Below are 26048 nucleotides of genomic sequence, written 5' to 3'. Positions count from 1 at the left end.
CTCCGGCGGGGTGGGGGGGGAAGAATCCCGGCCCGCGTGTCAGCTTTGTAACTTTGGTCTTTGTCCATGTTTGTCCTTTCTCATAACCAGACAAAATCTCACTGAATTATGATCACTTCCACCAAAATGCTCTCGCACTTATACCTTTGGCACTTTTACCTGACCAGCTTCATGCACTAAAACTAAATGTTGCACTGCCCCTTCTCTTGTTTGGCTTGGTACATATTGGCTAAAATGTTTCTCCTGAGTGCCTTTGAAGATTTCTGGTCCCTCTATGCCTTTCACATTGTCTTTATCCCATTTAATGTTAATGTAGTTGGAATCTCAGACTTAGACTTAGAACAGTACAGCACAGAACAGGCCCTTCGGCCCTCGATGTTGTGCCGAGCAATGATCACCCTACTTAAACCCACGTAACCCGTATACCCGTAACCCAACAATCCCCCCATTAACCTTACACTACGGGCAATTTAGCGTGGCCAGTCCACCTAACCCGCACATCTTTGGACTGTGGGAGGAAACCGGAGCACCCGGAGGAAACCCACGCACACACGGGTAGGACGTGCAGACTCCACACAGACAGTGACCCAAACCGAGAATCAAACCTGGGACCCTGGAGCTGTGAAGCAATTGTGCTAACCACTATGCTACCATGCTGCCCATTGTTGTTTCCACACTTTTCAGCAATTTACCTATATATTTGCTCTTCTATCACTCTGACTATTTGAGAGTCCGTCGAATACTGCCAGTAGTGCGATTGCTTCTTTTTGTTCCTCAGTTCAATATAGCCTTGTTTAATGACCTATCATCGGTTTTTGACCCACAACCCCCAATCACATCTGTAAATTCTGTAACCTGGAATCTTGAGTTGCCATTCCTGCCATTCTTTCAGCTCTGTTTCAGTTAGAACTATCATACTTCCAAGTATCTATCTGTACCCTCAGCTCATCTACCCCATTCTGCCGACTCATTGCATGGATGTATGTACCATTAGTTACTGAACAGCCCTTTGTGGATGTTCGTGTTTTTTCTGCCTTCTATGTCAGGATTTGCTTTTCTTCTTTCTGAATCAAAGCTCATCATGTTTCCATGGCCCTACCCTGCCATCTCTACCCAACAGAACTAGCAACCCCACCCCTTCCTCCCCCCAGTATTGGCCCGCTATGTTGGACCTGAATTTACACACCCATATCTGTACCATGAATTTGAATATATAACATGGATCTGAATGTATAACATGGATCTGAACAGGGTGTCTAGGACAGGGTGGATAGCAACAAACTTTTCCCAAGAGTGGGGGTGTCAGTTACAAGGGGTCACGATTTCAAAGTGAGAGAGGGAAAGTTTAAGGGAGATGTGCGTGGAAAGTTTTTTACGCAGTGGGTGGTGGGTGCCTGGAACGCTTTGCCAGCGGAGGTGGTAGAGGCGGGCACGATAGCATCATTTAAGATGCATCTGGACAGGTATATGAATGGGCGGGGAACAGAGAGAAGTAGATCCTTGGAAAATAGGAGACAGGTTTAGATAAAGGATCTGGATCGGTGCAGGCTGGGAGGGCTGAAGGGCCTGTTCCTGTGCTGTAATTTTCTTTGTTCTTTGTTCTTGTTTTTGAATGAACAGCGTAGATTTAAATATAGGCCATCAGGAGGATTCTCCTCCACTGGCGGCCGGGTTCCTGGTGCAGCGGAGAATTGAGCATCGAGCTAAAAACGGGATCGGCGACCCATTCTGATGCAGCCGGCAGCATCAGCGACCTACACACCACAATGGTGGGAGGATGAAAATGAGTCATTGGAGGGATCCCACGATATAAATCCTGCCCTCCCTATTCCCATCAGATCCCAAACAGAGACACTAATATCAAAGACCCTCCCCCATGAGAGACCCCACATCAGACCCCCATTAGAGACTCCCATATCACAGACTCTCCATATGAGACCCTCATGTCAGAAATCCCCATATCAGAGATTCACATATCAAAGATTCCCCCATATCAGAGATTCCCCCATATTAGAGATTCCCCCATATCAGAGATTCCCCCATATCAGAGATCCCCATATCAGAGATTCCCCCATATCAGAGATCCCCATATCAGAGTTTCCTCCATATCAGAGATTCCCCCATATCAGAGATTCCCCCATATCAGAGATCCCCATATCAGAGATTCCCCCATATCAGAGATTCCCCCATATCAGAGATTCCCCCATATCAGAGATCCCCATATCAGAGATTCCCCCATATCAGAGATTCCCCCATATTAGAGATTCCCCCATATTAGAGATTCCCCCATATCAGAGATTCCCCCATATCAGAGATCCCCATATCAGAGATCCCCATATCAGAGATCCCCATATCAGAGATCCCCATATCAAAGATTCCCCATATCAGAGATCCCCATATCAGAGTTTCCTCCATATCAGAGATTCCCCCATATCAGAGATTCCCCCATATTAGAGATTCCCCCATATCAGAGATTCCCCCATATCAGAGATCCCCATATCAGAGATTCCCCCATATCAGAGATCCCCATATCAGAGTTTCCTCCATATCAGAGATTCCCCCATATCAGAGATTCCCCCATATCAGAGATCCCCATATCAGAGATTCCCCCATATCAGAGATTCCCCATATCAGAGATTCCCCCATATCAGAGATCCCCATATCAGAGATTCCCCCATATCAGAGATTCCCCCATATTAGAGATTCCCCCATATTAGAGATTCCCCCATATCAGAGATTCCCCCATATCAGAGATCCCCATATCAGAGATCCCCATATCAGAGATCCCCATATCAGAGATCCCCATATCAAAGATTCCCCATATCAGAGATCCCCATATCAGAGTTTCCTCCATATCAGAGATTCCCCCATATCAGATATTCCCCCATATTAGAGATTCCCCCATATCAGAGATTCCCCCAGATCAGAGATCCCCATATCAGAGATTTCCCCCATATCAGAGACCGCCTTATCAGAGACCCCCATTATCAGAGACCCCCATATCAGAGATCCCCATATTAGAAACCCCCATATCAGAGACCCCCATATCAGAAACCCCCATATCAGAAACCCCCATATCAGAAACTCCCATATCAGAGATCCCCATATCAGAGACCCCCATATCAGAGATTCCCCCATATCAGAGAACCCCATATCAGAGACCCTCATATCAGAGATTCCCCCATATCAGAGATCCCCATATCAGAGATCCCCATATCAGAGATCCCCATATCAGAGATCCCCATATCAGAGACCCCCATATCAGAGACCCCATATCAGATATCCTCATATCAGAGATCCCCATATCAGAGACCCTCATATCAGAAATCCTCATATCAGAGATCCCCATATCAGAGAACCCCATATCAGAGACCCTCATATCAGAAATCCTCATATCAGAGATCCCCATATCAGAGAACCCCATATCAGAGACACCCCCCAAGACTCATTGGGCCGAATGGCCTCCTTCTGCACTGTAAATTCTATGAAAAGTGTTGAAAACAGCAGCTGTTACAAGTGTACTAGGCTTCATAGAAAGCCAAAACAAGGCTTTAGACCCCTTCTCAAGTACTCTAGCTATGATTGAAAGCTCCTTTCCTCATCAAAAGAGCGGCAAAAAAGAGGAAATGAAAGAACTGATCTCGTAGATGCTGCAGATCTATATACCTCCCCCGAGGGGGTGGAGCCATAGGCGGAGCCCAGAAGGGCATCAACATAATACAATACAATACAATGCAATACAGTGGTTAATTGTAGCAGCAATACGTTGACCACATAGATGTTCTTAAACATTGTGGTTGACTTCAAGGCAGGTTATGTTAAATGCATTCAAGCAGGAAGGCAACTAAAAATAAACAATCCAGACACCTGGCTGTCTGGAAGCTATTACCCCATCAATTACAACCTACTAAAAGCCATTTCTCTTTGAAAGTGAGTAGAAGCGGGGGAGGGGTCAATTTGGGAATGGGTGGACGCAGTCTCATGTAGGGGCACAAGTTTAGGGGCACAGTTAACTGCTGTTCTCGCTGGCCAGGTACTCCACAAGCCCTGTAGAAGTGGTGTGGGGACAGTGGCGGCAGCACCTTCGCTCCGGGGGGAGCTGGATGGGGGGTGGGGATTGGGAGATTTGGAGATGGATTATTGATGAGGGCTTCCCGGGCTTGGAGGAGTAAGCGGATGAGTTTGAACTGCCAGGTGGGAATGGGTTCCAGTATCTGCTGGTGAGGGACTTTGTACGGAGATGAGTATCGATCTTCCCGCATCTGCCGTCCCAGGGGCTACAGGATAAGGTGGTGTCGAGAGTAGGAGTAGGTGAAGGGAAGATTTCAGAGATCCACAAGGAACTGATGGAGTGGGAGGGTGCCCCGATAGGGGAGGTGAAGCAAAAGTGGGAAGAAGAAGCAAATTGAAGGGGTGTAGGTTAGCTTGATCTTAGCTTAGGATAAATAGCCGGCACAACATCGTGGGCTGAAATGCCTGTACTGTGCTGTACTGTTCTATGTTCTATAAGAGCTGGATGGGGAGTTGGAGGCTCGATTATGGGAGGAGGCCCTGAGATGAGCCAATGCATTCTCATCGTGTACCACACTCAGGCTGATACAATTCAAGCTGGTCCACAGAGCGCACATGACAATGGCCCGGGTGAGCACTTCTTTGAGGGGGTGTGTGGAGAATAGATGTGGGCGCTGTGCGGGGAGACCTGAGAACCATAGAACATTACAGCGCAGTACGGGCCCTTCGGCCCTCGATGTTGCGCCAACCTGCGAAACCATCTGAAGCCTATCTGACCTACACTATTCCATTTTCATCCATATGTCTATCCAGTGACCACTTAAATGCCCTTAAAGTTGGCGAGTCTACTTCTGTTGCAGGCAGAGCGTTCCACACCCCTACTACTCTCTGAGTAAAGAAACTGCCTCTGACATCTGTCCTATATCTACCACCCCTCAATTTAAAGCTATGTCCCCTCGTGTTGGTCATCACCATCCGAGGAAAAAGACTCTCACTGTCCACCCTATCTAACCCTCTGACTATCTTATATGTCTCTATTAAGTCACCTCTCAGCCTTCTCCTCTCTAACGAAAACAACCTCAAGTCCCTGAGCCTTTCCTCGTAAGACCTTCCCTCCATACCAGGCAACATCCTAGTAAATCTCCTCTGAACCCTTTCCAAAACTTCCACATCCTTCCTATAATGTGGTGACCAGAACTGCACGCAGTACTCCAGGAGCGGCTGCACCAGAGTAATGTACAGCTTCAGCATGACCTCGTGGCTCCGAAACTCAATCCCCCTACTGATAAAGGCTAGCACACCATATGCCTTCTTAACAGCCCTATTAACCTGGGTGGCAACTTTCAGGGATTTATGTACCTGGATGCCGAGATCTCTCTGTTCATCTACACTACCAAGAATCTTGCCATTAGCCCAGTACTCTGCATTCCTGTTACTCCTTCCAAAGTGAACCACCCCACACTTTTCCGCATTAAACTCCATCTGCCACCTCTCAGCCCAGCTCTGCAACTTATCTATGTCCCTCTGTATCCTATAACATCCTTCAGCACTATCCACAACTCCACCGACCTTCGTGTCATCTGCAAATTTACTAACCCATCCTTCTGCACCCTCTTCCAGGTCATTTATAAAAATGACAAACAGCAGTGGCCCCAAAACAGATCCTTGCGGTACACCACTAGTAACTGAACTCCAGGATGAACATTTGCCATCAACCACCACCCTCTGTCTTCTTTCAGCTAGCCAATTACTGATTCAAACCGCTAAATCACCTTCAATCCCATACTTCGTTATTTTCTGTAATAGCCTACCGTGGGGAACCTTATCAAACGCCTTACTGAAATCCATATACACCACATCAACCGCTTTACCCTCATCCACCTGTCCATATGTTTTGGGCATGTCTGAGGCTGAGGGGTTTCTGCCAGAGGTTTGCTGACAGTCATGTCAGCATGGTAGCACAGTGGTTAGCACAGTTGCTTCACAGCTCTAGGGTCCCAGGTTTGATTTCTGGCTTGGATCACTGTCTGTGCGGAGTCTGCACGTTCTCCCTGTGTGTGCGTGGGTTTCCTCCGGGTGCTCCAGTTTCCTCCCACAGTCCAAACCTGTGCAGGCTAGGTGGATTGGCCATGCTGAGTTGCCCTTAGTGTCCAAAAAAGGTTAGACTGGGTTACTGTGTTACTGGGAGAGGGTGGATGTGTGGGCTTAATTAGGGTGCTCTTTCCGAGGGACGGTGCAGACTCAATGGGCTGAATGACCTCCTTCTGCACTGTAGATTCTATGATTCTATGTCAGAAGTTTTAATGGTGAGGGTAGTAACGAATCCAGAGGTGGCAATCTTTGGCGTTTCAGAAGCTCTGGGAGCCCAGAGGGTGGGAGAGGCCGATGTTCTGGCCTTTGCCTCCCTGGTGGCCTGAAGACGGATCCTACTAGGATGGAGGGACTTGAAACCCCCGAAGCCGGGGTATAGATTACCGACATGGCGGGGTTTCTCAAGCTCGAGAAAATCTATTTCGCGTTGAGGGGATCGCTGTAAGGGTTTGCCTGGAGGTGGCAGTTGTTCATTGACAGCTTCAACGGAAATTAAGCTGTCAGCAGGCAGAGTGGGTGGGAGGGTTTGAGTAAGATAAGAAAGTCCAGTGGATAGGGGGACTGGGGAAGGAGGTGCTGTTTGCGTAAGCCATGTTGGCTGGGGTTTGTTACTGGGTGGGTGTGTGATGGTTAAAATTGTAATATTTTCAAAAAAAAGATTTAAAATTTTAAAAAGAAAGTATGTAGAAGCATTGCAAATCAAAGGATTCGCTGTGGGTTTGATGACACCCCCCTCCCTTTTCAGGCCTCCTCCCACCCCCTTTCAGGACACCTCCCTTCATCCCCCAACCTTTACGAGGCCACTTCATACCACTCCTTCACCCAGACACCCTTTGTACGCCCCTCACCACCCCTTTCATAGACATGGACCCTCACGCTCTAACCCTTGGCAGTGCCAATCTGGCACCCGGGCATCCTGATACTGACAGCCTGGTACGCGGACAGTGCCCCTGGCACACTGGAATTTCCAACCGGGCATCCTGGCTGTTGGCACTGCCCGAGGGAGTGTCAGGGTACGGCCCTGCCCTGTCCCCAACCACCTACGGGACTCTAATGGCCTCCAAGACCCCTGTGTGGCCATCATGACTTGTCTCCACTTGTGGAGAGAGAGCACGCTGAGCGCCATGAGACAGGTGACTCGCGATCGGCTCAGCACTCGGCACAATGTCCGATTTGGTCTCTCCCACAATTCATCCGTCGCATCCGGCTCCCCTCTGGGTACAATGCGGCAGCTGAATCGTGCCTGGAGAAACTGTTCCTAATGGTGGAAGGATGGCGAACCAGGGGACACTGATTTGAGGTTATTTGCAAAAGAACCAACAGCAACAAAAGAAAAATCTATTTTATGCACTGAGTGTTTGGGATCTGGAATGCAATACCAGAGAATGTGCTTGGAGATGGCTTCAATTGTGGCTTTCAAAAAAGAATTGGATAATTAACAGAAGGGGAAACATTTGCACCTCTTTATGGAAAAAGTGGCACTTGGTGAATTGCTCTTGCAAGGATCCTGCATGGACACAATAAGCCCAATAGCTTCCTTCTGTACTATAACCATTCTGTGACTGTACAGTGTGAATATAACTCTATTATGTGCATCGAGACATATACAGTGAATCTATATATATGGTGGCTCTGAGTATGGAATGTGAATCTGAATATGATGTGGAGATGCCGGCGTTGGACTGGGGTGAGCACAGTAAGAAGTCTTACAACACCAGGTTAAAGTCCAACAGGTTTGATTCAAACACGAGCTTTCGGAGCGCAGCTCCTTCCTCAGGTGAATGGCGAGGTATTCACCTGAGGAAGGAGCTGCACTCCGAAAACTCGTGTTTGAATCAAACCTGTTGGACTTTAACCTGGTGTTGTAAGACTTCTTACTAATCTGAATATGGATCAGCAATCTTGGTTCTACCTACAGACTTAGATCATATGCATGGATGCAAATATGTACAGTGGTTCCAATTGATGTACGTTTGTAAATTCAATCTGAACAATAGATCCAACTACATATGTATATTTGAATTGATACTATTGAACCTGAATCTGAATCACCTTGAATCTGAATATACACGCAGGATTTGAGTACATACAGTACGCTTGGATTGTTTTGAAATGTTTGGACGAGGAGTTTTCAGCAGAATACTACCAATGATTTTCTGAGATGTTCACTTGCAGTGGCTTTAGATTCACCATGATAATTCAGTTTTTGCCCCAGACAAAGGGGTCTGCTCAGTAAGAGGAAACAATGGCTCCTCAGGCTTTCTTACATGAGTACACAAGATGTGTGAGTGTTTGACATTGCACAAGGCATCAAGGCTATTTCTTCATTTCACACTCAGAGCTATTGTGCTGTAAGGTACACTTTTATTTCCTTCTCCCTGGTTCTGTAAGTTATTATTGTGTCTAGCTCCTTTGCTTTATCTCCTGTCCTTGCTCACCGTGTGGGTGTGGAACTGGGCTCCACGTATTAGGCACAGGCAGCACCGTTACATTCAGTTAATAAACTGGGTACAATGTTTTCTTTTGGTCGGCACAGTAGTTAGCGTCAGTGGTTTGATCCAGGCCCCGGGTCACTGTCCATTGTGGTTGTGGGTCTTACCCTCCACACAACCCAAATTTGTGCAGGATAGGGCGATTGGGCACGCTAAATTGCCCCTTAATTGGCAATAAAAACAATTGGGTACATTAAATTTATTTCAAAAATGAAGGAAAATAAACAATGTTTTCTTTTTCTGCATCTACAGGGTGAAAAGGGCAAGCCTGGAGCTGTTGTTGCTGCAGATGGATCTCTCATGGCCATAAGATCAAAAGGTCAAAAGGTAGATATGGAGAAAAGGAGGATGACATCTTTACTTGTACAGTAGTAATCCAAAACATTTTGTTCTTTTGAACTTCTAGCTATTGAAGAATCTATTGAATAAGCTTATTTTTCTTACAGGGTCAACCAGGCCCGCTGGGCCCCCCTGGACCTCTGGTAGGATATGTTTTGTGCTCTAGGCCTTGTTTTGCTGCATGCATCAAACTGTCGGTCGAGTACCCTTTATCCGAAACCCTCGGGGCCGTTTGCATTTCGGATTTCAGATCATTTTGGTTTTTTGATCATGCATATAAACTTACATTGCAATAGCCTAGGCTATAGTCTAAAGTAAACAAAATGGCTGGAAAAGTAAGATGACTTGCTGTATAATTAATACAAGTTACGTGTAAAAAGTTTCTTTTTGACATGTTCACCACAAAAGCCACAAATTAAACAGTGCAGACAAACAACTAGACTTCCTGTGCCATAGGTCAATGAGGTTGAAACAAAGAGCAGATCATGGATGTGTTCAGTTTTCGGATTTACAGATAAAGGATACTTGACCAGTATTTCACTGCAATTCCCTCTCCTTATTGGCACTTCAAATGAATCATGAGATTTGGCAAGTGTGCAGAAGTAACATACTGAATGGTACTGGGGATGATGGACTTCAATTATGTATGGAGGTTAGACAAACTGGGATTGTGCTCCCTCAAGCATAGATTAAGTGAAGAATTAATAGAGGCGTTCAAAATTACAAGGGGTTTTGATAGAGCAAATAGGAATGCAAGGACCTTTCCTGTTGATTCCCTTATTTCCCCTTTGTTTATTTTTGTTGTTATCAAAGAACAAAGAACAATACAGTACAGGAACAGGTCCTTTGGCCCTCAAAGCCTGTGCCAGTCATGATACCACCCTTGGCCAAATCCCTCAGCACTTCCTTGTGCCGTATCCCTCGATCCCCATCCTATCTATGTATTTGTCAAGCTGCCTTTTGAACGCCGTTAATGTATCTGCTTCCACAACCTCCCCTGGCAATGCATTCCAGGCACTCACCACCCTCTGTGATCCATATCTTTAAGTTGAGCAGGGGAAGATAGGAATTCAAAAGGTACAAAACAGAACACTATGCACACTTCAGACAGCAAAACCCAGACTTTTCAGCACCCGAGAGATCAGTGGGACTCGGTTAGATTGGTTGGCTGGTGGCCAATGAATTGGCCAAAAGGCCGTACTCTGCCCGATATCAGGTGGTGATTGCGTCCTACCTGATTTTAAGAGAGCCAGGGAAAGCAGCTGCAGTCTTGGACACTCAGAGGAAAGAAGCTGCTCTCTCTCTCTCTCTCTCCCTCATGTTTTCTCCAGAATAGTTGCATAGTTGTACAGAGACCTGAATGAATCTTCAGTGAAAACCTCAAACTTAAAGCCTAAATTGAAGAAATGTGTTGGAAACAACCATCTGAAACAAAGATTATTATTTTTCATTATTATTATCATGAGGCGGCACTTAGCACTGCTGCCTCATGGCACTGAGGACCCATGTTCGATCCCGGTCCCGGGTCACTGTTCGTGTGGAGTTTGCACATTCTGCATGGGTCTCATCCCCACAGCCCAAAGATAAGTAGAGTAGGTGAATTGGCCATGCTAAATTGCCCCTTAATTGGAAAAAAAATGAATTGGGTACTTTATATTTTTAAATTATTATTATCATTATTATTTTTACATCCTTCTTCTCCCCGCTTTATTCATCTGTCTTGTGTGTGTGTGTGTGTGTGTGTGTGTAGAGGGTGGGGCGAGTTTAAGTGGGGGGGGTTAGGAATTCACAACCAGGGCAGCACGGTGGCGCAGTGGTAGCGCTGCAGTCACAAGGCGCCGAGGTCCCAGGTTCGATCCCGGCTCTGAGTCACTGTCCGTGTGGAGTTTACACATTCTCCCCGTGTTTGCGTGGGTTTTGCCCCCACAACCCAAAGTTGTGCGAAGTAGGTGGATTGAACATGCTAAAATTGCCCCTTAATTGGAATTCACAACCAGCACGGGCATGATCGGCCCAATACACTCCTATGTACTTTGTACAGGTGAGATGGAACAAAATTCCATAGCGAGCCCGTTTAGCCACCTGTTTCCTGGCGTTCGCACTGCGAGAAACACATGGCTATTCAACGACTGGCGTTGTATAAGGAGCCTGAACGGGGAATGTGTTGCCGAAGCAGATAGCCCCGTTTTATACACTGGGGTGCTCTGTTTGCTGGAACTCCCCAGTGCAGTGAGTGTTCGCAACGCCATTTAAAAATGGCTTCCCGATCTTCGAGGCCCTCAAAGTGATCCCCAATCCCCTCCCCCACCCCAGCCCGAGGCAGGGCACTCCATCCTGATCGTACACGCACAGAAAATGCTAGCTTAACACCAGCAGTGCCAACCTGGCACCCAGACAGTGCCATGGTGCCAGGGTGACCTGTGGCACCAGCAGTGCCAGGGCACCACCCTGCCCAAAGGGCATGCAGCTGGGTTGGGGGGGGGCTCCGATCCCATGGGCATCATTCTGTCTAGAGACCAGTGCTGATCGGCACTCGCCTGATGTCTCTGAGATGAAAGGGGTGGAATCCAACACCTCATGTACCTGCACAGTAGACTGTCTCGCTGTAATATGCAGACTTACCAAAGGGTGATCCTTCCCACAATGGGAGGGATTACATCGCGACAGCGAGGCGTTCCGAGCCGGGTAGATCTCGAGAGTGGTGTCTCCCAGCTTTTATCAGCCACACTGCGCTGCAGCGAGCTGCTGTTCCGGCGCAGTGTGGCCATTGGATCTGTTTCTATGACTTTTGTTTCCTTTCCATTACCTCAAAATCTTACAGTTAGAATCAAAATCTGTCTCCTGTTGTATGGTACTGGTTTCCAATGTTTCAGCTGGTTTACCTTGTTACGATTATGGACCTATTGAATGGTTAGAGCACAGAAGGATTAATAACAACTGATTAATTAAAAGGAACAACTTCCACCAGGAACACGAGAATGAAATTATTCATGTGAAGATTCGTTCCGGCTTGAGCCATCACCTCTCTATCCGAATGTTGTTACTTACAGGAACTTTGCTTGAGGCAGCATCTATAGAGCTCCTTGAACACTTCCTGTTTTTCAACAAGACACCAGGACTGATTCCCATTTCAAAAGAATGACAGGGTAGATTTAGCAATTCAGGAAATGCTTCACAGCCTCAGTTAGATTAGTTCTGCCACGTTCCAGTGACAAGCCATGTAAGAACTCTCACAAGTCAATCCTCCCAACAGTACCGCCACATGTTCACCTATATGGGCAGTGCTGGTAAATTCCAGGAGCAGATATGAGAATTATCACAGTTCTGGCATTTGCTCCATTACTAAACAAAATGCATTAAAGATTCTGAATGGCAGCATCTTCATATCCTAAAACTCAGACGTAAGAGAAAATAGATTACCGTAAAAATCGAACCTGTCCACCTACAATCCACACCACCCTGCCTAAAAGTGGACACTTGCAGTGGGATTGCACCGGCAGCGCACCCACCCCTGTGGGTTTCCAGGTGGCATGGGGTGGCTACAATGGGAAATCCCATTGGCAGGTCATGTGAAATAGCAGAAATGAAGGTATTCTGGTGCATTGGTTACGTTACTGGAAATGTGAGTTAGAGAATTTGTGTCCATTTTAAAAATCTGGAAATAAGTAATTGTGTATCTGTAAGAGTGACCATGAAGCCGTGGGACAGCTGCTTACCCCGCCTGGCCTATAATTTAACTCCTGTCCCCATGCCAATGTGGTTGACTCTTACCTGAATGCTGAAGTTGCCTGGCAAGCTGCCATAAAGAAATGTCCATGGTAAAACCTCCTCTGGTCGTAGTAAGTGCAAGTTAATTGTCATCCAAAGGAATGGTTAAAAGTTGATTGATTGAAGGGTTCCTGTTGGATTAAATTGAGCACCGTAAGAAGTCTTACAACACCAGGTTAAAGTCCAACAGGTTTGTTTCAAACACGAGCTTTCAGAGAACTGCTCCTTCCTCAGGTGAATGGAGAGGTATGTTCCAGAAACTTTTATATAGACAAAGTCAGAGATGCCAGACAATTCTTGGAATGCGAGCATTTGTGGGTAATCAAATCAGCCTTCAACACATCATCAATGAAGATGAACATCTTGCCAAGGTCATCCCCACGCCCCCACTACTTGCCTTCAAACAACCGCGCAACCTCAAACAAACCTCAAACAAAGTAAGGGGAGGTCGTGCCTGACGAACCTGTTAGAATTCTTTGAGGAGGTGACAAGTAGGTTAGACCAGGGAAACCCAGTGGATGTGGTCTATCTGGATTTCCAAAAGGCCTTTGATAAGGTGCCACACAGGAGGCTGCTGAGTAAGGTGAGGGCCCATGGTATTCGAGGTGAGCTACTGGCATGGGTTGAGGATTGGCTGTCTGACAGAAGGCAGAGAGTTGGGATAAAAGGTTCTTTTTCGGAATGGCAGCCGGTGACCAGCGGTGTCCCACAGGGTTCAGTGTTGGGGCCGCAGCTGTTCACCATATATATTAATGATCTGGATGAAGGGACTGGGGGCATTCTAGCGAAGTTTGCCGATGATACAAAGTTAGGTGGTCAGGCAGGTAGTGCTGAGGAAGTGGGGAGGCTGCAGAAGGATCTAGACAGTTTGGGAGAGTGGTGCAGGAAATGGCTGATGCAATTCAACGTGAGAAAATGTGAGGTCTTGCACTTTGGAAAAAAGAATCCAAGCATAGACTACTTTCTAAACGGTGAGAAAATTCATAATGCCAAAGTACAAAGGGATCTGGGAGTGCTAGTCGAGGATTCCCTAAAGGTAAACATGCAGGTTGAATCTGTGATTAAGAAAGCGAATGCAATGTTGTCATTTATCTCAAGAGGGTTGGAATATAAAAGCAGCGATATGCTACTGAGCCTTTATAAGGCTCTGGTTAGGCCCCATTTGGAGTACTGTGTCCAGTTTTGGGCCCCACATCTCAGGAAGGACATACTGGCACTGGAGCGTGTCCAGCGGAGATTCACACGGATGATCCCTGGAATGGCGGGTCTAACATATGATGAACGGCTGAGGATCCTGGGATTGTATTCATTGGAGTTTAGAAGGTTAAGGGGAGATCTAATAGAAACTTACAAGATAATACATGGCTTAGAAAGGGTGGACGCAAAGAAACTGTTTCCGTTAGACGAGGAGATGAGGACCCGTGGGCACAGCCTTAGAATTAGAGGGGGTAAATTCAGAACAGAAATGCGGAGACATTTCTTCAGCCAGAGAGTGGTGGGCCTGTGGAATTCATTGCCGCGGAGTGCAGTGGAGGCCGGGACGCTAAATGGCTTCAAGGCAGAGATAGATAAATTCTTGATGTCACGAGGAATTAAGGGCTACGGGGAGAATGCTGGTAGGTGGAGTTGAAATGCCCATCAGCCATGATTGAATGGCGGAGTGGACTCGATGGGCCGAATGGCCTTACTTCCACTCCTATGTCTTATGGTCTTATGGTCTTAAACCATTGTTTGCAGCAAATTACCCAGCCTTCAGGACAGCGACCACGACACCACACAACCCTGCCAGGGCAATCTCTGCAAGACATGCCAGATCATCGACATGGATACCACCATTGGGACGGAGCCGAGGAGCCGGGGAGCCGAGGAGCCGGGGAGCCGAAGAGCCGGGGAGCCGAGGAGCCGGGGAGCCGAGGAGCCGGGGAGCCGAGGAGCCGGGGAGCCGAGGAGCCGAGGAGCCGGGGAGCCGAGGAGCCGAGGAGCCGAGGAGCCGAGGAGCCGAGGAGCCGGAGCCGAGGAGCCGGAGCGGGAGCGGAGGAGCCGGAGCGGAGGAGCCGGAGCGGCGACAGGGGGGCCCAACAGCAGCAGGTCCATCCCCTCTCCCTCCCCCCCCCCCCCCCCCCACGCGGGCCAGGAGCGGTGCGGCGGCGGCCCCTCTTCTCTCCCCCCCCCCCCCCACGCGGGCCAGGAGCGGTGCGGCGGCGGCCCCTCTTCTCTCCCCCCCCCCCCCCACGCGGGCCAGGAGCGGTGCGGCGGCGGCCCCTCTTCTCTCCCCCACCCCCACGCGACCCAGGAGCGGTGCGGCGGCGGCGGCGGCCCCTCTTCTCTCCCCCCCCCCCCCCCCCACGCGGGCCAGGAGCGGTGCGGCGGCGGCGGCCCCTCTTCTCTTCCCCCCCCCCCCCCCACGCGGGCCAGGAGCGGTGCGGCGGCGGCGGCCCCTCTTCTCTCTCCCCCCCCCCCCCTCCACGCGGGCCAGGAGCGGTGCGGCGGCGGCGGCCCCTCTTCTCCCCCCCCCCCCCCCCCCACGCGGGCCAGGAGCGGTGCGGCGGCGGCGGCCCCTCTTCTCTTTCCCCCCCCCCCCCCCCCCAGCCAGCAGCGGGGACACAACCCCCCCCCCCCCCCCAGCCAGCAGCGGGGACACAACCCCCCCCCCCCCCCAGCCAGCAGCGGGGACACAACCCCCCCCCCCCCCCCCAGCCAGCAGCGGGGACACAACCCCCCCCCCCCCCCCAGCCAGCAGCGGGGACACAACCCCCCCCCCAGCCAGCAGCGGGGACCCCCCCCCCAACCAGCAGCGGGGACCCCCCCCCCCCAACCAGCAGCGACCACCCCCCCCCCAACCAGCAGCGACCACCGGCCCACTCGCCCCACCCCCCCCCCCCCCCCCCAACTGCTGTGACCACCACGTGGCAAAGACAAAGGGACTCTCTCTCCTGGTTGAGTGGGGAAAAAAAGAAAAAAGAGACTTGTATTTCTGTTCTTCCCAAAAGAAAACTGGTAAAGAGAAAAGGGGTAGGGGAAATAAATTAAAAAAAAAAAATATATATATATACATATATAGATATATAATAATAAATAAAATAAAAATAGGGTGCGGAAAAGGGGGAAAAAGAAGAACAAGGAGAGAAGAAAAGATGAAGGGGAAGGGGGAGAAAAAAGTGCCAGAAAGGAGCCAAGAGAAAGGGGGCACCGGAAGTAGACTGGGCAAAGGGAAAGCCAGCTCGGGCGAACGAGTCAACACGCGAAGCGGCGGGAAGGATGCTTCGCCGCATCCAGAAGAGCTGGACGGGCGGGCAACCCCTCCCCTGGGGTTAGAGGGGGGCGTGAATTGGAAGGAAGCCTTTGCCGAGGTGGTGAGGGAGCAGCTGCAGGCATTCAAGGCAGAGTTAAAAGCAGACGCAGAGGCCGCAGCACAGGCAGCAGCGACCAGGGCCATGTCAGGGGTGCAGCAGGTTCTGACCAGATTGGAGAAGAAAGTGGATGCCCAAGGGAAGATACTGGAAACCCAAGGGAAGATACTGGAAGCCCAGGGGGCAACCATTAAAGAGCTGGAGAAGGCAGCGACTGACGCGAGCGACCGGGTCATATCCCTGGAGAGGGGAATGGTGAAACTGAGTGCAACACAGGGGAGCCTGAAGGGCAGGGTAGACGACCAGGAGATCAGCTCGAGAAGGCAAAATATCAAGATAGTGGGCCTGCCAGAGGGGATAGAGGGTAGAAGTCCCACAACATTCGTGGCTGCGATGCTGGGCTCCTTAGTGGGGCGGGAAACTTTTCCCACCCCACCGGAAATGGACAGAGCTCATCGGTCACTGCGCCCGAAGCCCAAGGAAGGGGAAAAACCGAGAGCAGTTATAGCCAGACTGCACCGGTACCGGGATAGGGAGACAATCCTGCGCTGGGCCAAGGAGAATAGAGCCTGCAATTGGGACGGGCACGCCATCCGAATCTACGAGGATTTTGGAGCGGACATAGCTAAGAGACGGGCGGAGTTCAACAGAGCGAAAGCAGCTCTCTATAAGAACAAAGTACGTTTTGGTATGCTGTACCCAGCAAAACTCTGGGTCACATACCAACACAAGGAATATTTCTTTACAGCCCCTGCCGAGGCGAATAAATTCGTCGAGGAGCACGGGCTGGAAAAACGCCATGGGAAGTAGGGACGAGGGGCCCATGGCAAGGAGACACGTCATGCCGACGGGGGGGTGGGGAGGGGCGAGGCAAAGCCAGCCCCCTCCCCCCTGGCAGAAACACCCAGAACGGAAAACAACCCAATGCCCTAGGGCCCGCTTCAGGTGGGAGGCCAGGCCCCGGCACGAGGGAACGGGAGTACTGGAGAGGGGAGAGGGGAAGCGGGACAGCAACCTCCGGGAGGGGAGCCACCGTGCTAGCAGGAAAGCTAGCGAAGGGGGCGCGCAACAGAGCAGGGCCGCAGCGCACCCCCAACAGGGGGGAAGGCGCCAGGCAGGGGAGGGGGAGGATCACCCATCAAAGGTGGGAGAGCAAATGGGGACAGGAATGGGGGAGAGAGGGGCAATGGAGGGGTACACAGGGGTATCCCCGAAAGGGATAGAGCGGGGGGGGGGGGCACCCGGGGGGCGAGAGACCAGGGAGGGGAAACGCAGGGACGAAGGGACAAAAGAGGCCAGTAAGGGAATAGGGCCACAAAGTGCCACAGACAAGGGCTCGAAACAGGGAACTGCTGCAAGCACCCACCCAGTACGGTCTGTGGGTGAAGGGGCCCCCCGGAGTGCAGGGGACTACCCGCGTGGCGGACACAAAGTGGACGGCCATGGCGGGTGTCCCCGGGACAAGGGGGAACCCCGGAGCGCAGGGACCCGACCGCATGGGGAGAGCAGTGATAGTGGACATCCTGGACGGCCCCCTAACATAGGGAAACCCCAGAGGGCAGGGGCGCGTCCACCGGACAAATATGGTTAACCCCACAGGAGCAAGGGGGCAGAAGCCCCCCACCAGAATAGTCACCTGGAACGTAAGGGGACTTAACGGCCCAGTGAAGAGATCTAGAGTCCTCACCCACCTTAGAAACATGAGGGCCGACATAGTCTTCCTCCAAGAGACGCACTTGAGGGAGCGGGACCAACTGCGGGTAAGAAAGGGCTGGGTGGGACAAACCTATCATTCCTGTTATGGGGCAAGGGCCAGGGGGGTGGCGATCCTGATTGGCAAGAGGACAATGTTTAGGGCGACAAAGACGGTTACGGACCCAGGGGGACGGTATGTCATGGTCAGCGGGGCCCTGGATGGGGCGCCGGTAGTTCTAGTTAACGTGTACGCGCCCAACTGGGACGACACGAGCTTCATCCAAAAGACCATGGCAGAAATCCCGGACATAGCGACGCACCGACTAATCATGGGGGGGGACTTCAACTGTGTACAGGACCCAACGACGGACAGATCAAACCCCAGAACGGGGAAAACCTCAAACATGGCAAGGGAACTCAGCCACTATATGGAGCAGATGGGAGCAGTAGACCCCTGGAGATTCGCCCACCCGGGGGAGAAAGAATTCTCTTTCTTCTCCCCAGTACACAACGTGTACACCAGAATTGACTTCTTTGTGGTGGGGAAAACGGTGCTTCCAGAGATAGACAAGGTGGAATACTCCGCAATTGTGATATCAGACCACGCTCCACACTACATGGATGTGCGGCTAGAGACGGGAAGGGCCCAGCGCCCCAAATGGAGGTTGGACGGTGCCTTACTAGCTGACAAGGCCTTCAGCGAAAGGATAGCGCAGGCCATAGCGGAGTACACTGAGATCAACCAAAACGGGGAGGTCTCACCCTCCACGTTCTGGGAAGCGCTTAAGGCCGTACTAAGAGGGGAAATCATAGCCTACAAAGCGCAAAGAGATAGGGAGGAAAGGGTGGCTAGGCAGAAGCTGGTCGACTCCATACTGGAGGTAGACCATAAATACTCCGAGGCCCCGACTGTAGAACTCCTGGCGGAGAGAAAAGAATTACAAAGGAACTTTGACCTGCTCTCCACCAGGAAAGCAGTGCACCAACTCCGCCAGGCACGCGGGGCCCTATACGAACACGGAGACAAAGCCAGCCGCCTGTTGGCCCACCAGCTGAGAAAGCAGGCAGCCAGCAGAGAAATCGCGCAAATCAGAGATACCAGAGGCACGTTGGAAACAGAACCAGAGAAGATTAACAAAACCTTCAAGGCCTTCTACCAAGAGCTGTACACCTCAGAGCCCCCAACGGGGAAGGCTGGGATGAACCGGTTTCTTGACGGACTGAACATACCAGTTGTGGGAGAGGGCAGAAAACGGGATCTGGAAGCACCACTATCACTGGGAGAGATCATGGAGAGCATTAGCTCCATGCAGGCGGGGAAGGCGCCGGGACCGGACGGATTCCCGGCGGACTTCTACAAAAAATTTGCGACAGCGCTGGCCCCGCACATGCGGGAGATGTTCACAGACTCGCTAGCTAGGGGCACGTTGCCACCCACGTTAGCACAGGCCTCAATCTCGCTGATACCTAAGAAAGACAAAGACCCAACGGAATGTGGGTCATACAGACCCATATCTCTGCTGAACGCAGACGCCAAAATACTGGCCAAAATCCTAGCCAAAAGGCTAGAAGACTGTGTACCTGAGGTGGTCACAGAGGACCAGACGGGCTTTGTCAAAGGTAGACAGCTGACCGCGAACATCAGGCGCCTGCTGAACGTGATAATGACCCCCTCCGGGGAGAGAACACAAGAGGTGATCGTCTCCCTGGACGCAGAAAAGGCCTTCGACAGAGTCGAATGGAAATACCTCATAGAGGTACTGGAGCGGTTCGGGCTTGGAACAGGGTTCACCGCTTGGGTAAAGCTCCTGTACAACGCTCCCATGGCGAGTGTACAGACCAACAATACCAACTCCCAATACTTCCAGCTGCACAGGGGCACCAGACAAGGATGCCCACTGTCCCCGCTGCTGTTCGCACTAGCAATCGAACCGCTAGCAATCGCGCTCAGGGCAGCAAAAAATTGGAGGGGGATCCGAAGGGGAGGTAGAGAGCACAGAGTCTCACTCTATGCGGATGATCTGCTCCTCTATATCTCGGACCCACAAAGCAGCATGGACGGAATCATCGCGCTCCTGAAAGAGTTTGGAGCCTTCTCGGGCTACAAACTCAACATGAGCAAAAGTGAGATCTTCCCATTACACCCGCAAGGGGGGGGGGCAGCACTAAAGGGGCTGCCGTTCAAACAAGCCCGACATAAATTCCGCTACCTGGGGATCCAAATAGCCCATGACTGGAAAGGGATCCACAAATGGAACCTCACCAGCCTGACGGAGGAAGTTAAAAAGGACCTGCAAAGATGGAACACACTCCCGCTCTCCCTCGCGGGGAGAGTTCAGACGATCAAAATGAACGTACTGCCCAGGTTCCTCTTCCTGTTTAGATCCATTCCGATCTACATCCCCAAGGCCTTTTTCAAAGCGCTGGACAAACTCATCATGGCGTTCGTATGGGGGGGTAAAAATGCTAGGATCCCAAAGAAGGTCTTACAAAAAACAAAAACCAGGGGAGGGTTAGCCCTCCCGAATCTACAATTCTACCACTGGGCAGCAACAGCCGAGCGAGTAAGGGGATGGATCCAGGAGCCAGAAGCTGAGTGGGTGCGTGCGGAGGAGGCCTCCTGCATGGGAACCTCCCTCCGGGCCCTCGCCACGGCAGCACTCCCATCCCCACCCAAAAAACACTCCAGCAGCCCAGTGGTGACAGCCACCCTCCAATCCTGGAACCAACTGCGGCAGCAACTTGGCCTGACCAAAATGTCGAACAGGGCTCCCATCTGCAACAACCATAGGTTCAAACCAGCACTGACCGACGCCACCTTCAAAAGGTGGAGGCAGGACGGGGGGACACTGTCAGTCAGGGACCTGTACACGGACGACAGGATCGCAACACTGGACGAACTGACAGAGAAATTTCAGCTAGCTGGGGGGAACGAGCTACGGTACCTGCAGCTCAAAAACTTCCTACGAAAGGAGACAAGGACGTACCCACAACCGCCACGACAGACACTACTGGAAGACCTACTGGACGCAAGTATCCTAGAGAAAGGGAACTGTAGTGACATGTATGACCGACTGGTAGATAGGGACGACACCGTACTGGACGCAACAAGGAGGAAATGGGAGGACGACCTGGGGATGGAGATCGGGTGGGGACTCTGGAGCGAAGCACTGCATAGGGTCAACTCCACCTCCACGTGCGCAAGGCTCAGCCTGACGCAACTAAAAGTGGTACATAGAGCCCACTTAACAATAACCCGTATGAGTAGGTTCTTCCCGGAGGTGGAAGACAGATGTGAACGGTGCCAAAGAGGCCCGGCCAACCACGCCCACATGTTCTGGTCCTGCCCCAGACTCGTGGAGTACTGGACAGCCTTCTTCGAGGTAATGTCCAAAGTGGTGGGAGTGAGGGTGGAGCCATGCCCGATAGTGGCGGTCTTCGGGGTTTCAGAACAGCCAGATCTATTCCTGGGGAGGAGGGCGGATGCCCTTGCCTTTGCCTCCCTGATCGCCCGCCGTAGAATCCTGTTTGGCTGGCGGTCAGCAGCACCGCCCAGAGCTGCGGACTGGCTGTCCGACCTCTCGGAATCTCTCCAAATGGAGAAAATCAAATTTGCCATCCGAGGGTCGGACGACGGCTTCCACAGAACGTGGGAGCCATTCATGCGACTGTTCCGGGACCTATTTGTGGCCAATGTACAAGAGGAAGAATAGTCGGGGGAAGGTAGCGGGAGGGGGGGGGGGGGGGGGGCTACAGGTTCGTTACGGGGGTTCGATGGCTAGCTAAGGCCCAAAACCAAGCTAAATAAACATGTTGAGGGGGGGAGGGGGGGGGGGGGGCGCAGTTACTACTACGAAGATGCTTACCTGTAAATATGTGTGTTAATTTTTGCGTGTTTGTTTTTGTTTGTTTTTTTTTTCTCTCTCCTAACAATTTGTAATTTGTTCAATATAAAATACGAAAACTGAATAAAAACATTTATAAAAAAAAATGGATACCACCATTGCACGTGGAAACACCACCCACCAGGTACGCGGCACATACTCGTGCGACTCGACCAATGTAGTCTACCTCATATGCTGCAGAAAAGGATGCCTCGAAGCGTGGTACATTGGCGAGACCATGCAGATACTGCGACAATGAATGAACGGACATCGTGCGACAATCACCAGGCTGGAATGTTCCCTTCCAGTCGGGGAACACTTCAGCAGTCAAGGGCATTCAGCCTCTGATCTCCGGGTAAGCATTCTCCAAGGCGGTCTTCAAGACACGTGACAATGCAGAATTGCCGAGCAAAAACTTATAGCTAAGTTCCCCACGCGTGAGTGCTGCCTCAACCGGGATCTTGGATTCATGTCGCATTACATCCACCCCCCACCATCTGGCCTGGACTTGCAAATTCCTACCAACTATCCTGGCTTGAGACAATTCACACCTCTTTAACCTGGGATCACCCCCCATCTCTGGATCTGTAATGATTTGATTACCTGCAAATGTTCGCATTCCAAGCATTGTCTGGCATCTCAGACTTTGTCTATATAAACGTTTATGGAACATACCTCTCCATTCACCTGAGGAAGGAGCAGTGCTCCAAAAGCTCGTGGTTGAAACAAACCTGTTGGACTTTAACCTGGTATTGTAAGACTTCTTACTGTGCTTACCCCAGTCCAACGCCGGCATTTCCACATCAGGATTAAGTTGAGACGGAAGTGAGGCTGCAGTTTGAAACAGCTAATCTGAGCCAATAGGAGATATCTGTCCAGGTTACAGTCAGTTGCTTGGGTCAGTGAATTTCAACTCCACTCCAACACAAAACTTTCAATGCAGCATTGAGGCAGCATTCCAGTGTTGGAGGTATCTGCCTGTTTGATTGCACATAATGATACCAGAGTTTGCATCAAGAATATTTTGCACATCTTTCAAAGATGAAGCTAGAGTACTTGAAAGAAAAAGATTTGGATCTCCGCTTTGGTGTTTCGAAACAGTATTGGCAGACATATCCTTGTAAAACAAAATTGTGTTTCTATTGCCACTAATGCAATAGGAAATTATTTCTGGTCTTGTCATTTAAAGAAGTGAAAGTGTGGTTCGGTACTACTTCAAAATTTCATAACTGCAAATTTCTTTTTAGGGGCCAATGGGATATCCTGGACCTAAAGGAGAATTTGGCCTTCCTGGTAGACATGTAAGTATACCCATACTGCAAAATAGGAGGCCAGAAATGAAAAAGTTGTCAAATATAAAGAATTCTTTATTTGATGCGTTCTTTGTAGGGTCGTCCAGGAATAAATGGCAGAAAGGGTCAGAAAGGTGAATCTACAACAGCACTTATGGTATGTGCACTAATGTAAATCTAAATATTGGAGCAAATGTTTTCTAATGGATTTCTTCTGCTTTCCCAAATGTCCTTTAAACTTTCTGCATGCTGTACCCAAGCGGGTGCTTAATTTGTACAATATCAGACAGTTTATTGCACTGTTCTGAGGGAGCTGAAGCTCAGTAGCTCATTCCTTTTTGAAATCATTTTGTCTACTTTCCTTTTTTGCCCAGTTTAATACAGGAATTGCTTCAAACTATCATTGCTGCCAGGCAATAATGCTTTCTCTTACCTCAGTCCTTAATCTGTGGATAATCTGAACCTCAATATCTGCTCTGATCTTGCTTGCAACTCCCAACAGTTAATCCACAGCTGTCTGCAAGGTGCACTGAAGCAACTTCTTCAACAGCATAATCAATAGCCATGGCCTGCACAACCCAAGTCAAGTTCAGTAGGTTAATAGGAACAGCACAATCTCAAAGTCATAGCATTCTGTCTGGGTGCCCGTTCCTTCATTGTTGATGTGTCAAAATCCAGGAACTCCCTACCTAACATTCATCCCACAGACCACAGCAATTCTAGAAGATGGCCTACCACCTTCTTAAGGAAAACTGAAAATGTGCAATAAATGACCTGAAGTTAACACTGTGCTTTAATCAATAATTGAATGAAATCAATTATGTGGATGCAATTTAGAAAGTTCACGAAAGAGATAGTATCACTGAGAATTGAACGATCTTTGTCCATTTTTAGGGCCCTGCTGGATTACCAGGACCTCCTGGACCTCCTGGACCACCTGGTCCAATCCTCAATATAAAAGGGGTAAGTTATTTGTATTATACTTGTATTAACTTCATTGAAGCCAACTCGTGACAATAAGCGATTTTCATTTTTCAAATGTTCTTCTTTTGCCTTTGTAGTCTTTTGCTTTTTTTTTTATCATTCACATGTGTTTCATTATGTGCCTGCTTTTATTTACCAATTCATTTTCCTCCAACTTTGAATAGACAGTTTTTCCAGTTCCTCACAGACCTCACTGCAAAATGCCTGTAAGTTAAATGAAAAATCACCTGATCACATACCGTAATTTCAAAGCTGATATTTAAGATCCCATTCGTCAACTGGAATTTCAACGGGTTGATAGCTCTTTGCTTTCTTCCCTGTTTAACGTAACTGCCTTGAAGCCTCTTTCTTTCTGCCTGTCTTGTCTTAAATGCCATGGCATAAATTTTAACGCTTTGAAAGTATGTTCTTTTCCTGTTTCAAAATTGCAGCCCAGCCTTAAATACGTAACAGCAGTGGAATTATCACACACTTGATGTCTTGTGCTTTAACACCGTAATGAAGAGTTGAACAGTGTCATAAAATGGATGCACGAGAGATAGTAATCTAACTAGTGTGCCTTACAAGTGCCAGTGAAAATGGTTTCTGCATGTGTTTCATTGGCATTTTCTGTCGTCTAACATTCATGTTTTCCTACATGACAACCAAAAAAAGCTGCAGCATAACAGTGTTTGATGCAAATGTTTAGCTCACAAATCTCTGTAGGTCCAGTGACTGGGTTGGCAGCATTGTGAGCTGAGAAAGGCTAGTTCAATGACTTGCGTCTGTTTCAACCATTCATAAATTTGTGCAGCACAGAAGGAGGCCAAGCAGTTAGAATCATAGAATTCATAAGGTGCTGAAGGAGGCTATTCGACCCATTGAGTCTGCACTAAAACTCTGAAAGAGCACCCTATCTAGGCCCACTTTTCCTTCCTTTCGCCATAACCCCACCTAACCTACACATCTTTGGACACTAAGCGGCAATTGATCATGGCCAATCCATCTAACCTGCACATCTTTGGACTGTGGGAGAAAACCAGAGCACCCAGAAGAATCTATGCAGACAAGGTGAGAGTGCAAACTCCACACAGACAGTCATCGAAGGCTGGAATTGAACCCAGATCCCAGACGCTACGAGGCAGCAATGCTAACCGCTGTGCCACTGAAGTTCATCGGATGGACTTTAATGCCCACCACCAAGGTGCTTTTGGAGGCAGCAGGACATTTAATCAGGCAGAAGGGTGTCAGGTGGATATGCGGCCACCTTCCTGCCTCCTGTCTGAATATGTTTGGGGCAGGACGGCTCATGGATGGCCTTCCTGCCCCACCGCTGATTGAGGCCCTGAAGCAGGCAGTCAATGCTCACTTAAGGAACTCATCTCACAGCCACAAACATCAGTGGGAGAGGCAGTCACCACACAGGAAACCCAAAATAACAAACACAGCTTCTTGTGGGCTCCCATGGGGGAATCCCATGTTCAAGGGCATTAAGGCTGAGAGTCCACCCATTTCCCTTGTTGTCAGGTGCCCTTCCACCCGCGATCCCCAACCTTACCTCACTCACCTGTGGCCTGAGTCTGTTGGCAATTCTAGGCATCTCAATTGTTGCATTGCTGACATCTACCTTCAGTGACAGCTACCAGCCTTGATTGGTTGGCACCTCTTTGGGGGTGGGATTTCTGCCCTGGGTCCTTGATCACTGGAAGGCCTGGCACTGGCCACTTAAGTGCCTGAGAGGCACATAATGCAGTGTGGCTTCTCTAAAGGAGATGACACGAAGCTCTCCCTGGCTCTCTAGTCAACAGGTGAGATCCCTGTCGTCCAACATGACTATTTGAAGGAACTGTCCAATTAGTCCTATTCCTTCCCCTCTATTTCCTTAAGCCTGAAAATATTTCATTTACCCATTGAGTTCAACCATCAACCCAGTGATATCGTCACCAACAGGCTCATTATCACAAATGTATTCACAATGTATTCACTGCAATCTTCATGTTGGTGCAGTTCAGCGTGAGAGACGGAACAAGAGCAATTTTCAGACGTTCCTTTATCAGAAATGTGAAAAATCTTGTCAATGGACCTTGAAAAAGAGCATGAAACGTAAAAAAAGGATGTTTCTGGCATGATGCATGGAATTTGTAAGGTGGTTTATTGTTTTGT

The 26048-nt window shown here is 49.7% G+C and overlaps 1 protein-coding gene across 6 annotated transcripts in view; it reads left to right on the top strand.

Moving 5' to 3' along the window:
- The window catches only part of LOC119972690 (collagen alpha-1(XV) chain-like), a 521348-nt gene that overhangs the window by 406103 nt on the left and 89197 nt on the right, over nucleotides 1-26048 (top strand). For 5 of the 6 annotated variants that reach the window (XM_038809807.1, XM_038809806.1, XM_038809803.1 and 2 more), the window contains 6 exons: nucleotides 8847-8921; nucleotides 9041-9076; nucleotides 22878-22931; nucleotides 23020-23079; nucleotides 23817-23885; nucleotides 24071-24112. In XM_038809807.1, the coding sequence (XP_038665735.1) occupies nucleotides 8847-8921; nucleotides 9041-9076; nucleotides 22878-22931; nucleotides 23020-23079; nucleotides 23817-23885; nucleotides 24071-24112 (336 nt within the window). The remainder of the gene's footprint in view (nucleotides 1-8846; nucleotides 8922-9040; nucleotides 9077-22877; nucleotides 22932-23019; nucleotides 23080-23816; nucleotides 23886-24070; nucleotides 24113-26048) is intronic. The other variant, XM_038809805.1, reaches the window with a different exon arrangement.

This window comes from Scyliorhinus canicula, chromosome 10 (genome assembly GCF_902713615.1).
Source record: "Scyliorhinus canicula chromosome 10, sScyCan1.1, whole genome shotgun sequence".
Classification (NCBI taxonomy): domain Eukaryota; kingdom Metazoa; phylum Chordata; class Chondrichthyes; order Carcharhiniformes; family Scyliorhinidae; genus Scyliorhinus; species Scyliorhinus canicula.
This window is presented reverse-complemented; position numbering and strand designations above follow the sequence as displayed.